At 38.9% G+C, this 16621-nt stretch overlaps 1 protein-coding gene across 1 annotated transcript in view; it reads right to left on the reverse strand.

The window, feature by feature from the left end:
- STK39 (serine/threonine kinase 39) overlaps window positions 1–13673 on the reverse strand; it is a 68184-nt gene extending 54511 nt beyond the window's left edge. The window contains exons 1-6 of the mRNA XM_015816394.1: window positions 13622–13673; window positions 11608–11716; window positions 8914–9055; window positions 8067–8122; window positions 775–884; window positions 228–329 (exon numbers count right to left, since the gene is read on the reverse strand). Coding sequence (XP_015671880.1) covers window positions 228–329; window positions 775–884; window positions 8067–8122; window positions 8914–9055; window positions 11608–11716; window positions 13622–13636 — 534 coding nt within the window. The 5' untranslated portion in view covers window positions 13637–13673. The remainder of the gene's footprint in view (window positions 1–227; window positions 330–774; window positions 885–8066; window positions 8123–8913; window positions 9056–11607; window positions 11717–13621) is intronic.
- Between the last annotated feature and the right edge of the window lie 2948 nt (window positions 13674–16621).

Consider the following 16621-nt stretch of genomic DNA (forward strand, 5'->3'; position numbering starts at 1 on the left):
TGGAAACAAATGGAGACAAAAATGGAGAGGCAAGAGGGCAGGGAATCAACATCTCTCAAGCTCTTTACAACTTATATCTGTGAGGGGGGCACCGATAACCAGGGTCCTAAACTATGTCCCAGCTATTACAAGGTCAGCGTACACTTCTGATGCATAACTCACTTGCACAGCTTTAGACCCAAACCTGAAAAGTTTGTTACACAACTTTATTTCCCAGCTATGCTTACTTTCATTGGAGGGTATTTGTGGTAAGGCGCTGCTCCTGTGGCTAATTCAATGGCTGTTATTCCAAAGCTCCAGATGTCAGCCTTGAAGTCATAGCCTCTCACCTATCATCGGGAAATATAAAAGAGATGAGTTAATTTAGTAATGGTATATTAAATCAATATATGACATCATAATAGGGCGGCGCCGTGGCTTAGCTGTTAAGATGCCGGGCTTGTCAGCTGGAAAGCCAGCAGCCTGGGTTCAAGACCCAAGTGCCATGTGATGGGGTGAGCTCCCGTCCTCGCCTCAACTCCTGCCAACCTAAAAGTTCAAAAGCATGCAAATGAAAGTAAATAAATAGGAGCACTTCAGTGGGAATGTAACAGCACTTTGTGATGTCACGCTGGCTACATGACCACCCAAATGTCTTCAGACAGTGCTGGCTCAATGGCCTCAAAACGGAGATGAGCACTGCCCCCTAGAGTTGGCAATGACCAGCGGAGTAAAATCCACAGGCATTCCTTTACCTTTTACTTATTTGACATATTAAACATCTAAGTCTTATACCTGTTCCATGACTTCAGGAGCCATCCAACACGGAGTGCCAACAAACGTCTTTCTTACTTTGTTACGGGTTACATCACCTCCTGTGGCTAAAAATGCACTAACTCCAAAGTCTAGGAAGAGAAAATACAGACATTCTTTTAGCATTCAATTCACTTATTAAACCCCGATTGTAAATGTGAAGCTCCTGTTTAAGTATGCAGCTTAAGTATGAAATTTCTATTTAAATGAAGCGGTTAGTTTAATGTTTTCTCAACAGGTAAGATGTTATGTAGGTTTTAGAAATGAGACATCTCTTCCATCTATGAATCATGTCTGTAAACATTTTTAGTCTCCTTCATAGCACCATAAAACCCATACAGAGACTAACAAGGGACCTGTTTGTTTCACGCTACCTACCGTTTGAGGTCAATATTCCCTTACACTCAGTTCAGAATGTAAAGATGCTATTATTAGGTCTGCATCAAAATTCCAGCGGGGTAGGAGCAAAAAAAAAAAAAAGCAGCCTGACATCTATTTCTGCTTCAAATGTCTTACTTATGAAGACATAAGATCAGAGGGAAAATATGAACAGTCATGCAAGACTTCAGGGGGGAAAAACTGATTAAAGGGTCAAATGTTGCAGGGGAAGTGTAGCAACAGTGTGTGCAAATCAAGAAATAGCTAAAAGCGAAACAGGATCACATCTTATGATGTGTTTCTGGGCTAGATGGAATATGTTATAGTAGTTAACTAGGTGGCTTTAGGAACAGAAGGAAATGGGTTATAGGCAGGAAATGGGAACAAAAACGCAAGAAGTAGATTCCTATTATCAGGCAAAAATGCCAATGGCAAGAAGTTCTTATACAGAGAGAATATTCATGCACACACTTGTACGCAGGACTCATTATACGTGTGTGTGTGTGTGTGTGTGTGTGTGTGTGTGTGTGTGTGTGTGTGTAGGGGGCAACACCAAATTCAAATCACCAGCATGACCCCATCCTTATTCTTTTTGTAAATAGATCTCGACTCTAAAGCTATGGGTTACTGGTTGCCTATCATTATTAGAAGATTATTCAGAAGAATGTAGACAGCACTATGCATGGCTCATACACGAATATTGCCATTTCTGAGATCAGTCATGTGTTTGTATAAAAGCAGTCATTCACTTGATGGCAAAATACCAAATACAGTATAAATCAGATAGATGTAGATGAACTCCCAAGTATTCAGGCTGCAGATCTACCACCAAATGTTTATTACTTGTTTACTATTTCTTTTCACTATACTTTTTAAAAGTGCCTTTTTTAAAATCATTTCAAGATATGTGATGCTAATTTGTGCTTCAGATTCACACTATATACTTCTTTCAGGGATTTCCTAGTGCTTTGTACATGACATGACCTCTGAAGTAGGCTGGACCCTTCCACTTAGTCCAAACTAGAGGTACAAGCTTACCAACTGGTAAGGATGGGACAGGATGTTATGATCACAAGATACCAGTGCTTTACCGATTGTCTTGACTGCCTGTGTGGGTTCAAGCCCAAGCCTTGGCGTTTTATTAATCCCTGAATGTTTTGGGGTCTGAGAATGATCTCTTTGGAGGTGCAGTCTTTCTCTAATGAAGTGAGAAGATGGTCTTGTACTTTTGTCCTATATGTCCGAAATGGTATAGGGTTTCCTGCCTGAGCAGGGGGTTGGACTAGATGACCTCCAAGATCCCTTCCATCTTCTTCTTCTTCTTCTTCTTCTTCTTCTTCTTCTTCTTCTTCTTCTTCTTCTTCTTCTTCTTCTTCTTCTTCTTCTTCTTCTTCTTCTTCTTCTTCTTCTTCTTCTTCTTCTTCTTCTTCTTCTTCTTCTTCTTCTTCTTCTTCTTCTTCTTCTTTTCTTTTTCTTTTTCTTTTTCTTTTTCTTCTTCTTTTATTATTATTATTATTATTATTATTATTATTATTATTATTATAAAACAGCAGGCTGGGCTCAACAGCTTCGTCTAACAGGGTTCTTATGTTCGTCGTCAAATAATTTAACTGTAGGTACAGAACATCTGCATCCAACTTGAAATCATATAGCACTCATATGTTCAGACAAAATTTTAAAAAAAGCGTTCAAAATGCACAATTAAAATTACTTATTTTAAACAGGGTGAAGATTGTAACAAATAGAATTTTACCACTCTTTGCCGTGAGCCAATACATGTGAGTTATATACATCAATACACATCCTGGTCTTAAATTTGCAAGGAAGTAATGAAGCCATTCTTCTTAGCAAGGTTTTTTTTTTTCCCCTCAAAACCACAGGAACTATTTGAAGCTAGTAATGCTTATGTAATATTCAGAAACAATGACTTCTTAATAACTGAATGCACTGCGTCAAAACAAAGAGGGGATTTCTCCCTTCCATTCTATATTAATATGCAGTTTAATTCTCTTTAGTCCCAACACTTTGGATAACACAACAAAAGTCATAAATCTAAGTTCTAGTCTATATTTATTACAGAAATTATTTCTAGCTTGCAATGATACCATTCGTAAGTTAAAATATCACTAGCAATTACATATCCAAAAGAAAAAAGAAAAGAAAGAATTATAGCTTGGAGCTATAATGCTAATGCATAGACTAATTTATACCTAGTCTTTCTCCAAATCTTAACTGCTGGGTTGACTTCAAAGTACTATTTCAGGCTTTTGATCATGAGTACTTGAACAGTATGAAGAGTGACAGTTTTACATTTCTGCAAATATTTTCAATATGTAGCAAATATTTTTGATTTCACTGTCCTTTGAGAGGGTCTTGGGGGATTTCAGGGGTCATGTTAAGAAACAACGAGCTAGAGGAATAAATATGCAAAATCACTGTGTTATACAATCCCTTCAAATGTCTAAACTCTTTGTAACTTGGAACAAAGCTATAGCAATGTATATACGCACATTCTGTTTTGAAAAGCAAGGCCCTCATTAAATAACAGAGTTAAAGGTTTAACAAAAATTATTTGTCAGGAGCAAACTGAGCATTGGATCCAAGGTAATTTTGAGAGAGGAGAATGAAGACCACTTAATAGCTCTGTTTATAAATATCTTCCCTTAAACTGTCAATCCCAGTTCTGGTGGAGACGTTATCATTACTAATTCAACATTGGTCAAATGGTATTTTTATTTATTTTCCAATTCAAAATAAAATTGCCAGAATTTGCAATTGTTACAGGATACATGCACAGCATGCTGTAAACCAGGGATTCCCAACCGGGGGTGCTCGCACTCCCTGGGGGTACAAGACGATATTCCAGGGGGCGCGAAAACTTGGGTTTTCAAAGTTATAGTGTATATGCATAATTTGTAGCCGTTATTTTGAACTTTTGTAAGGAGTGCGAGAATATATCAGAAGCGTTCTAGGGGTGCGGGATATAGAAAAGGTTGAGAGCCGCTGCTGTAAACCCTTAATAAGATACTGTACATGCCTCCATGGGCAAAGCAATAAAAATATTCGCAATATATTAGCAGGCTTTCTTCTGTACTACCTTCAACCAAAATAATAGTTCTTTTTGGATCTTTGTATCACGGCTTGTGTCTAGGCCAGTTTGCCATTGTGATTAAGGTACCAGGCTAGAAACAGGGAGATGGTGAGTTCTAGTCCTGCCTGCACAAAGCAGCTGGGTGACCTTGGGCCACTCCCTCTCTCTAACCCAGTGTTTCTCAACCTTGACAATTTTAAGGCATGTGGACTTCAACTCCCAGAATTCCACAGCCAGTTGAAGTCCACATGCCTTAAAATTGTCAAGGTTGAGAAACACTGCTCTAACCCCAAGGAAGAAGACTACGGCAAACAACTTATGAAAACCCTTGCCAAGAAAACTGCAGGGGGGTGTCCAGGCAGTCACCAGGAGTCAACACTGCCTCAGAGGCTAAACTAGCTCATTGAAGCCAAGATCCCCATTGTCACCAGCACTGCCATATTGATTGTCACAAACCATTTTATTTTTATTTAATTACATTGTCTCGTGTTCATTCCTTCCAACAATGTGTGCCAGCCAAGCTAACATCCAATTGAACTCAAATCCAGTTACACGTGGTTATGCTATAATCAAATCTGTTAATATTTAAGAGGCAGAAAGATTCAATAAGTTCAACTACAACACATTTATTTATTACATTTTTATGTTGCCCATCTCACCGATACAGCAACTCTGGGCAGCTTGTAATATAAATATAAAATTTAAAAGATAGTATGTGGCAATTAAAATTAGGAGAGTTAAATGGAAAAGCTGAAAACCAAGACGATGGGTGCCCTGGGGATGGGGATCGCCTCCCCCCAATGTAATGTGCCCCTGTTGGGGCCCCTGGCCAGAAGAGAAAGCTTTTTTAGGCTCTTCCAGAAGGCCAGGAGTGTTGGGGCAGATCTTATCTCCAGTGGGAAAATATTCCAGAGGGCGGGAATCACCAGCAGACTGGACTCTGCCAACTGAAAACTTTGGAAAACATAGTAGGCCTCTTCCACTGGAACAAGTGGGGCAGGCTAGTCCCTTTGGGGAGAGACAACGCCTCAGAAACCCTGGATTCATGCCATAAAGCAGAATTCCCCAACTTTTCCAGTTTTGTGGGCCGGTCCAAAAAGCTGTAAAAGTTGGGGAACTCTGCTTTATGGCATGGATCCAGGGTTTGGGGATGGTTCAGCGCGAGATTGTGAGTATTCACCCATTATGATTTATTATTATTTCTTAATCATAACAGGCCATTTTGGCTTGTTCAACAAAGAATCCTTAACTGAATTGTTTCAAATGTTATGAAGAACTAGGCTGCCATCAAGCTGATGGCATAGGTCACAACTACAAGCTTCAGGTCATTAAGACTGTAATTAGTGTCTTAGTAGCAGGAGAATTTTGTGATGGTTCCAAAGTCAGGAATTGCAATGCTGGTACGCTGATTTTTATTGTTCCAGAATTAGAACTCAACAACTTGCCAAAGTCTTTAATACTTTATCACTCTTACAAAGTAACATTAGGCTATGCGTACTATGCAATGCATTATTTAAACAAACCACCATTTGAATTTTTTGCCAAGGTGCCAAGTCTGTATCTTCCTTTTGCTGAGAAAAAGGGGATTCATAAAGTTTCTGATACTTTGTGATACTGTGATTCTTTAAAATACTTAAATGAATTTGTGTGACATCCTCCCCATGAATTAAACTATTGTCTTCACCGGCTGATAGCTGGTCAAGAAATAAATAGACCACTCACTTTTAATAATTGATTACTAATCTATACACCAAATAAAACAATGAGATCCATAGAACTTTATAAAAAGAAAAAAAGTATTTCACTGGAAACAAGTCAAAAGAAATGCAGTCAAATGAGCAGGATTCACATCTTAATACAGAAAATTCTCAAAGTGAATATAACGATAAAACCAGAAACTTTTCTTTTGGGTTAAGTGGAAAAAGACTTCGAAAAAACCTGGAACTTTGATATTATACAGTATATGTTGACAACCGCAAGATTACTTTATGCACAAAAATGGAAGGACACTTTGATCCTCACAATGGACGAACGGCTGCAAAAGTTGATGGAGTTAGCAGAGATGGCTAAATTGACTGCTTTGATTAAAGAAAAAAACCACAATTACTTTTGTTTCTGCTTAGAAACCGCTTCCGGACTTTGTGCTTAAGGTGGGAAAAAATGAAACTTTGATTTTGGGTTTTACGAATTAGATAAGTTTTTTGTTATAGAAATGGCTAGTTTGTACTATTATGCAAAAGAAAAAAAGTTGAGGTTCGATGCTATTATTTTATTTTATTGCACCAAAGGGAGTTGGGAGTCAACACCTTTTCCCCCTTTTCTCTACACTTTTCCTTCCTTTTTTCCTCCCCTCCTGTTTCCCTACTATTTTTTTTTCATATTTTTGAATTTTATATTATAAACTAATTAAAAAGATATCCACTATAATTTAAAACGCATTTTAATGTAAGCAGATTATATATTGCATTGCATTGCATTGCATTGCATTGTATTATGCAATTTATATTGCATAAGCTTAAAATTGGAATTTCATTTTGAAGACAGTCATTTTCATTCAGGGAATTTCCTTGCCTTAAATTAATTTCCCTTAAAATATTGCCGATTGCAGCATGTAGCATTTTTAAGCTGCTTTATTTTTCTCTCTCCCAGAATAGATGCACTGTGTGATTTGCAGCTCTCACCCATTCTCCCTTCTCCTCTGTTGTATTTCCCTCTGCAGAATGAATGTCAGATCTAATCAAGTGGTCAGACTCTTGTGCTTTTTATATGCTTTTTTTTTAATGCCTCCAAGTCAGTGTTGACTCCCAGAGACTGCCTGGATTAGTCCCTGCAGTTTTCTTAGCAAGATTTTCAGAAGTAATTTATCACTGCCTTCTTCTTCCTATGACTGATTGACTGAGCTAAGTAACTTATCCAACTTTGTGCCTAAGGCGAGACTAGAACTCCCAGTTTCCAACCTGACGCCTTAACCACTACTCCAAACCTGCTCTTCCTCCGGCATAATTACTCTGCCCAAAAGTACATCTGGATTCCATCCAGGGAAACTGGAATCTCATGTTGCTTTGCGTCCCTATCAAAATAGGTAAGCCTGCTCAGAAACCGGGGTGAGAAAGGCACAATTCTTTATCTGTCGTCCCGCCACCCATATGTGGAGAAATGGAATTCTAGAACGCAGATCAGCAGCCATGCTGAATTAATTCAGAAGAGCCCTTTTTCAAGTAATTTATCAAAGGAGAAAAGGTTGAACTGTCAGTGCTCTCCCTATGAACCAGAAGATTTTTCATTTCATCAAAGCAGTGTGGGGAATTACACACAATGCTGACTCACTGCCAGAAGAATCAAAGCTGCAGACAAAACAGATTCTTCCTCGTCTTCTACACAGCATATACAACTTCCAATCTACTCCAGCACCGTAAGTGGGGAGGTGCACAGGAAACAGATAGCAGGAACCCTATTGTCTTGGCAGCTCACAATACTAGTTGCCAATCTACTCTGATTTTTGTGCTAGCTGTCCTCTAGAAGTTTCTGACTTGCCGAGTGAGGAAAAATAAAAGCTGTAGTTCAAAACTGTGAAGCACAACAGATTGGGAACAACTGCATTGTTTCTTGAAAAGCTGACTGACACACTCCATTAAGAAAAAAAAAAAACTATCCGCTCAGGAAAACTGAACGCTTAGCCTGCAGCTGAATATCAAACACTCTTAAACTTAACAAATTCTAACCATTTACAACATTAATGAGATCTTTTGAAATATCTCAAATTTTCTATCATGCATTTTGAAAATGTAACAATGATGATGATTACCTGCTATCTGTACAGAGCCATCCTCACCCAGAAGAATATTACCAGCTTTTAAATCCCTAGAAAAAGGAATAAACAAAAAAGCATTTAAATTCAGATGTGATGGGAGAGGAGGAGGGAAGGGAGGCTTGCTGTGGAACAATACCACAGAGTGGAATTAAACACTTTCTGGTTGTAAAAATCTCAGATGATTTCATTTTAAAGATGGCAAATTGAGGGGAAAATATGTTCTTCCACTTACAAAAAGCTCATAGTTTCATTCTTATGCAAGCCCGAACTGCACGTCAGATCACGCTACTTAGCTTCTTTTATCTCATGGAAAACTGCTCTATTATATTCTCCCAGCAAATCAGAGGTTGCAGCTGGCTTTGCATCAATCAATCAATTAAACAATCCCCATTTGCTATTGTGCAAGAGGGAAAGAAATGGAACCAAAGTAATTGTCAAGACAAGAAACTTCTCCATCCTTTGCAGTTTCAAGGAGAAAGCAGCAATTTTTCTGCCATCTCCCCCATCAAAACAATAGATCAAAAAGAGATTAGGTTTGATCATCCCCTTTGACAGGCAAATAATAATTGCTAACACTGCCAGATGATTTTGTGAGCGGATGAGGCATTATCAACTAAATAGTTAATTTAAGACTAGGATTTATATCTCTTCATGTTGCGTTGCACAACTATAGAAGAATTTACGGAATGAGTTCTCTCCCAATCAGGTTTAGATCATGACCCAGTCTTGAATTTATTGATTGATTTAATCAGTTTATATAGCCGTCCCATCTCAAGTTAACAGAATTAATAATGAAACTTTGCATTCTCAACTCATACACAATGAAGCAACATGCTAGTACCTGTGGATTTGTCCGTTTCTGTGTAGATAGTCTAAGCCTTCCAAAACTTCTTTCAGAATTGTGGCTATTATTGATTCCTCAAGCACACCACTCTTGTGCTCTCCTCTGCTCACTACATATTTTATTATATCCAGCATTGAGCCTAGAGAGAGAGAGAAATTACAGAAGAAAAATGGAACATCAACCTCTTCGTCTTGCCGTCCAAGATCCATTGTACATATTTAGGTTGCTCTAGATTTCAATTTAAATTTTCTGAGACTTAGAGAATAAATCTAGATCAGAGGTCTCCAAACGTGGCAACTTTAAGACTTGCGGACTTCAACTCCCAGAATTCTCCAGTCACCATGGCTAGTTGAGGAATTCTAGGAGTTGAAGTCCACTAATCTTAAAGTTGTCAAGTTTGGAGGCCTCTGATCTAGAAAAAATGTGTGGCGTTCATTTAAAATATATGGACACATCAATATGACTGAGTACATGAAAAGGCATGGAGAATTGGATCATAAAATCGTAGGTCCAAAATGTGCAACAAAATTATAGGCGGCATAAGAAATCTGTAATTAAATTGACCGACTGCCTCAGCAGCCCACTACTGCTGAACATGCTTTTATATGAGATTTTTTTTAGAGGTAACTGCATTTGAAGATATCTGATAGACAACATAAACTGTCAGGTCACAAGCAATATGCACATTTTCCTCACTGAGAAACTTGAAAGAAATTAGAATGAATAGGAAGAGGCTATGTAGACTACCAAATCTAATCCTCTGCTTAGTACAGAAATCTAAATTAAACAATTCTCGGTAGGCGATTGTGCAGGTTCCAGGTGAACGTATTCAATGAAAGCAGAAGCACTATAGAGTTTGTTCTAACATTCAATCACAATTTGCTTCCCTGCAACTTGTTCTGCTTTTAGAGAGGATTAAAAAAAAGAACACTTTTTTCTACACGACATCCCTGCAGATACTTGGAAAAATGTTATCATATCCTCCTTATTTTTCCTCTTCTCAAATTGAACATCCCATTGCCAGTATCTCTTCTCGTAAGATTTACTTGCATTTCTGATGATCATCTTTCTTGTCCTTTTTCGCATGTATTTTGTTTCCCTCGATGATAATTTTCTGAATTGGAAGCTGTACTTTATTGATGCAGCCTAATATGGCAGCTGCCTTTTTGTAGCTACGTGACTCTGCTGACTCATATTCAGCTTGTAATGAACTACATTCCAACTTCTTTTTCATTGTTACTATTACCAAGCTGGCATCTCCCATAACGATGTATTTGCTATCTATTTCCTAACTGGAGATTTTAGCGTTTATAATCTTTAACTTTTATTCTATTATTTGTCAGTCTTTTTTTCTCAATTGCATTTGATTTCTATGATTTTAACCTACCAAAATTGCGTTGAATTTCACATTTTTAATTAGCCCCAGTTTTGAATTGTCTGCAGGTCTGATAAGCGATCAATGAAAAAAAAATGCTGAAGCGTATCAAACTCAGGACAGTCTTGAGTCAGACTCAGCAGTCTCAAGCAAAACCGATACACCATGGCTCTCAGGTTCTTTTGAGGGGTAATTAGTCACTTTCCATCAATTTCTGAACTATGACTAGACTTGTGTTTCCATCACCATCTCATCATCTCACTCTGCCGAGCCCCAGCCTCTGGATTTGGTTCTAGAAGAAGGAGAAGTTTCTCCCTCAGAGTTGTCTTCTCTTTTCCTTCTTGGGAAGTTGTTGTCAAACAGGGTGGGTTGTGCACATATGCACTCTGGGGCTTTCACTCTCTGCAAAATCAGCTGCCCTGGATCAGTTTCCCGCTCCTTCCATAGGTGGGTCAGATAGGGCTGTGGTAGATCAATCCATGACTCAACCAACATCTCAATCCTTTGCTCCCCCAGAGGAAGCATTTTCCATGAATGCTGGGCGAAATCATGGTCAAGCAGTATAGCTATCTGGCCACAGTCCCAACTGGCACGCTTCCGTAGTTCTTCCCAATCTCTGATCTTGATGACTAGAAGCATTCCTACCTGTACCCTCCCTGCACATAAATTGTCTCAGTTTTCCCCAGTAGAACATCATCAGAAGCACCTTTTGCACTACTGAAATATCCACCATCACGTCTCTCTTCATCACCAGTGGTTAGCCATTCCTAATCACAGCAACTGTCCTCTTAGTAAGGATAACCTCTTCTCCATTCAATTCAAGTACTGTTGGATCTGGCATTTCTGGCCCAGGGACTTGAGGATTCACACAGTTAATTTGGAAATTAACACAGTTAATTTTTCCAGAATGCAAGTGGGCTCTAATGTCTAGAAGAAAAGGCTGTGTTTAAGAGCTTTTTCTATGCTTTGCAAATATTTTTTTTCCCCTTCCGTTCAATCACGTCCAATTCTCAGACTGCGTGGACAAGTCTCTTGGCAAGGTTTTTCAAAAGTGGTTTGTCACTGCCTCATCCTAGGGCTGAGAAAATGTGACTAATCTCAGGACACCCAGATAGCTTTGTGCCCCAGGCAGGACTGGAATTCACGGTCTCCTAGTTTCTAGCATGACGCCTATACCAAACTGGCTCTCCTGCAGATATTAACTAGTTGTAAATAAAATGCCACATCTAAAAACCTTTGTTTGAAAGTCACTGATTGATCAGAAAGATCATTCCAATACAGGACTGCATTTTCATATTTACAATATAAAGACTCACCTCCACTTAGTAGTTTCATAACCAACCAAAGCTCATCCTTGACCACAAAAGATGTATAATACGTAACTACATTGGGATGGTTGCATTGACTCATGGCTTGGATTTCTTTCTGTAAAGAAGGCAAAATATGACATAGTAGTCTTGCAAGGAAAAATGTAAGGTTATCCTAGCTCAGGGGTAGGCAACCTTGGCTCTTTTATGACTTGTGGACTTCAACTCCCAGAATTCCTGAGCAAGCTATGCTGGCTCAGGAATTCTGGGAGTTGAAGTCCATGAGTCATAAAAGAACCAAAGTTGCCTACCCATCGCTAGTATTTGCCGTCAGGAAATATATACAGTGGATGAGATTAGGAAATGAAATTAAGTATATTCATCATTTAAGAACATTGTGCTTGCAAACTTCGGAGAGAAATAATGCAACTAAACTGACCGTCCCTCAAAGGGAAGCCCTCCTGAGATGCTGAGTTGTGATTTCCATCATCTCCAGCAGTTTGGTTGGCTTGATGAATTAATATGATTCCAACTTTTTTTTTTTTAAAAAAAGTGGGGTTTTTTTCTGCTCAGTCAAATAAAATGTTTTGATCATCCAAAATACGATTTGTTTTCTATGCTTCATATGAACTGATACTTGAACTTTTTGAAGTCACTGTAATATTGCCAACCTATTCTAGATATTTCAGAGGAAAGGGGAATATAACAATTCCCCTTTCGTCTCCAACCTATTCTAGATATTTCAGAGGAAAGGGGAATATAACAATTCCCCTTTCCTCTGAAATATCTAGAATAGGTTGGCAATATTACATGTTTACAATGTATCTCAATATCTAGAATAGGTTGGCAATATTACATGTTTACAATGCATATTTACAATATGCATTGTAAATATGAGGGATCCTTGGTGCTCTCTGAGCTTGGTTGTTTTCTTGCAGATGTTTCATTACACCAAACTAGATAGTGCAGCACTGATGGTGCCTGCAAGAAAACAACCAAGCTCCAAGAGCACCAAGGACCCCCTCATTTCAACCCTGAGCTATAAATATTTTTCCTTATTGGTATATTACAGATTAAAAATACCTAAAATATCTCTGGATAAAAATACAACTCAGAACATCTGCATTTTTAAATATCACAGTGGTTTTCTTCTTGCCTTAATGGATCGTTTCATCTGTTTGTTTAGTAAGATTAAAATTGCTTTAACATTTTATTCCTCCAATGCAAAAGAAGAGCAACTATCGTTAGGATAAATGCAGCAGTAATATTTAAATGGCTTGAGTGATGATTCTGTGAGTCATATTTCATTCAAAGTAAGTCTCTTCATCTTTTAATAAGATCAATGTGTGAATGTATGTTTTCAACACAGCACAGACTGGTGAGTCCTTGTAAGATCTTCCCACAGTTCTGAAGCCGATTTTTTTAAAATGTCTCTTCTAAACACAAAAGAGAAAAATCCAGTGTGATTCAAGTGATGTTAAGTGAATCACTACAGCTGTTAACAATATGGTTGTAAAAGTGACTCTGACTTCCCCGTTGACTTTGCTTGTCAGGTCCCAAACACTGATCACATGACACACACACCCTCAGGATACTGCAACCATCATAAATACGAGTCAGTTGCCAAGTATTTGAATTTTGATCATGTAACTTCGGGGATGTTGCAACAGTCATAAGTGTGAAAAACAATGATCAGTCGCTTTTTTCAGCGCCGTTCTAACTTCAAATGGTCCACTAAGTGAACTATTGTAAATCTAGGACTACCTGTATAAGTTACTATTTTCAGCAGTGTTGTAACTTTGAACAGTTGCTTATAAGATAAGTTGAGGATTGCCTGCACCACAGCTACAATAAAATGCAGATATAACAGGCCATAAAAATCCACATTATTTGTTCACAGAAGTTTACTATAATTAATCTTGCAAATTCAGGTAGAACAATCACATGTAAGTGTTTATAAGACACTGAAGAAAAGGTTGCTGGATCAGTTTATTTATTCATTTATTATGGTTGTTCTACCTACAAGCAATTCATCCATACTGGTCTGGCATTTTTCCAAGTTGATTCTTTTTATTGCTACGCGTTCCTGCCTGGGTTTGCAGAGCGCTGCTTGGACTACGGCGGTAGCACCACTGCCTGGAAGAGAAAGAAGGAACAATGGATTGAGTTTTGCACAGCTGTTTCCCACCTGTCTTCGTTAAAGAACAACCTGGGGCTTCTCAGGAGCACATCAGCTTAAGAAAGAGTTTGTCAGTCACCCTTCGTACTGCACTGCAAGTCATACCTACAAAGGAACATTGCTTGTGCGTGCCCCCATGTTCTCTTGCCCCATTCCAAAGAATTAAATGCAACCCCAGGGTTTCCCCAAAATGTTAATGTGAATTAAACAGAAAGCAAAGAATGTTGAATACATTTTATTAATTATATTGACTTACTGTAATTAAACAGAAACAAACTCAAATTTAGCTTATATCCTACTCCTGCTTACTTTCTGAACAATAACCGTGTAAGCCAGCGGCTTTCAACCTTTTCTATACCCCGCACCCCTAGAAGGCTTCTGATATATTCTCGCACCCCATACAAAAGTTTGAAACAATGGCAATTAATTATGCATATACACTATAATTTTGAAAACCCAAGTTTTCGCACCCCCCGGAATATTGTCTCGCACCCCTGGTTGGGAACCCCTGATGCAGGCCAAGACAGCTTCCAAATTCAAGAGTATACATCATTTCTGTAGAGGTCAGGTGTATAGTAGCTGACTCCTTGGGGGACATTTCTGATTGCTCACTAAGTTCCTAGTTATTTTGGAATATTATGGTCAACTTCTGCCAAGCATCTTCTTTATTAGACCAGACTACTTCTGAAGAATTTCTTTATTGCAGACCAACTATAAATGATTATGCTATCTGAAACATCATTTATTTCTCCATATTAATTAACACATATTTATAAATTGCAAAAATACTGCAGGATAATACTGCAGGCTGTGAACTCTTTGTGGCGGTCAAAATATACACTTGTGGAGGACTAATAAAAATAGGAGCATTAAGGCTATAAGACAGACATGTCAAACTCACGACGTCACGTGACATTGCGCAACGTATCGGAGCTTTTCCCCCATTGCCGGCAATGGGTGGGCGCGGCTTCCTCGTGATGTGTCTGGCCTGCGGGTTGGCAGTTTGACACCCCTGCTATAAGAGGTATGACATACATATTTTGTTTGTCAATTGCGGGGGGGGGGGATTGCAAAATTAAGCCAGTATATTTCTCTAGCATGATTTTGATTTTGAAAGCCTCAAAAAAAGAAATCAGGGATGTTCTAAGACAGTGATGGCAAACCTTTTAGAGACTGAGTGCCCAAAAACTGGTCCCGCCCCTGCTCCACCTCCCTGCTCCGCCCCCGCTCTGCCCCCCCATTCCCCGCCCCGCCTGCCCACAGGACCACTCACCGCCTCCAGGGCCCACCGCAGATCGCCTAGGCAGCCCAGCAGCGCTATGGCAGCCACACCCTCTGCCTGCGTCCTGCAGCATCAACTGCATGATGGGGTGTGAGAGCAGAGTCTTGTCTACGCTGCCTAGCTGCCATGTCCTTGGCTGCGCTGCTCCATGTGGGCCACGCTCGAGGGCGACTCTCCTTCAGGGGGGCTGCTGAAGAGGAGGGGGTCACAGGGAGAGGAAGGCTGGGGCAATGGCACGTGTGCCCACACAGAGAGCTCCGAGTGCCGCCTCTGGCACCCGTGCCATAGGTTCGCCACCACTGCTCTAAGAAATTTGACCTCATTATTGTTCCCACCCATTGAGAAGAAAAATGGCTTTACGGTAGAACACCTAAAGGGTATGGAAAAATAATTCGGCCCAACCATTTCATATTCATTATTAAACATTTATTCCTTTTGTTATTTGCTATACTTTACTGGAAAATTGAATTAGCCTAAGCAAGAGGGCTCATTTTTTTTCTTTATCTGATTTCTGTCCCTGATTGGACTCTCTCATCTATAGTTACAATATTCTGACCTTACCCAAATGATTGCAGACAAAAGCTCAGTGAATAAAGGAGACCTTGTAAGAAAATCACTTTAGATTTGAAGTCCATTTGAGGTCATAGTTAAGCAAATGGTTCTTTTGTTTATCTGAAGGGCTGGTGAGAACATGGGTTCCTGGAAAGTTGCAAGAGCTTTAGATGGGAAAACAGAGTAACTGTGGATTGATACTATCGTACATTTTCCCTAAACTCAGGGAAAAAAATATATCAAGAAGTCATAATTTGCAGAACAGTGCTCTCCAGTAAAGCTTGCCCTAGAAACCAACACGCCACATAGCAAATTACGTGGTGTAAAAACATACAGAAATATTCTGAAAGCACCTGACCATTCTCATCTCTATTTCTGATTAATCCAAGCTTTAAAATGATAAACAACACTTAGCATTCCTGCACAAAAAACAATTCCATAAACAGAAACACTTGTGTGAAATACTGCAACTGATCTTCTCAAACAGTGGCTTCTGCTCTGCTTGTCCATCTTGGAAGTCCTAAACAAACATGCACATAAAAAGCCTTTTGTTAATAAGCTTTACAATGAAAACTCAGTTATGTGCTTGGAGCAAAACAATGGGGCCCTCTTGGCTCCAATCAATCAACAGAACTGACATAATCTCATGACTGGAAACTATTGTCCGTGTTTTAATTGATGTTTGCTAACTAATTTAGAAATAGGATGTTCTGTATGCAATATGCATCCTGCCATGCTTTAAAGACAAAGATTACAGCTCATAATATCTACTCAATTAGATTGCTAATGTACATACACGCTAAGCCAATATCTCAACATGGGAACAAGTGCTTTGACGCACTAATTAATTGTACCATTTTCTCCCCAATAATTACTTTAAAAAATTAAATGAAAACAGACTATGGTGCTTGGAAACACTCGTTGCTGCTCTCCCTCCATGGATTTATGAAGTATAAAATAATTACCAATCTATTATTTATTTTTTATGCATTTATACATTGTTTTTTTTT

The sequence above is a fragment of the Protobothrops mucrosquamatus genome, unplaced genomic scaffold (genome assembly GCF_001527695.2).
Source record: "Protobothrops mucrosquamatus isolate PMUCROS unplaced genomic scaffold, P.Mucros_1.0 scaffold446, whole genome shotgun sequence".
Classification (NCBI taxonomy): Eukaryota; Metazoa; Chordata; class Lepidosauria; order Squamata; family Viperidae; genus Protobothrops; species Protobothrops mucrosquamatus.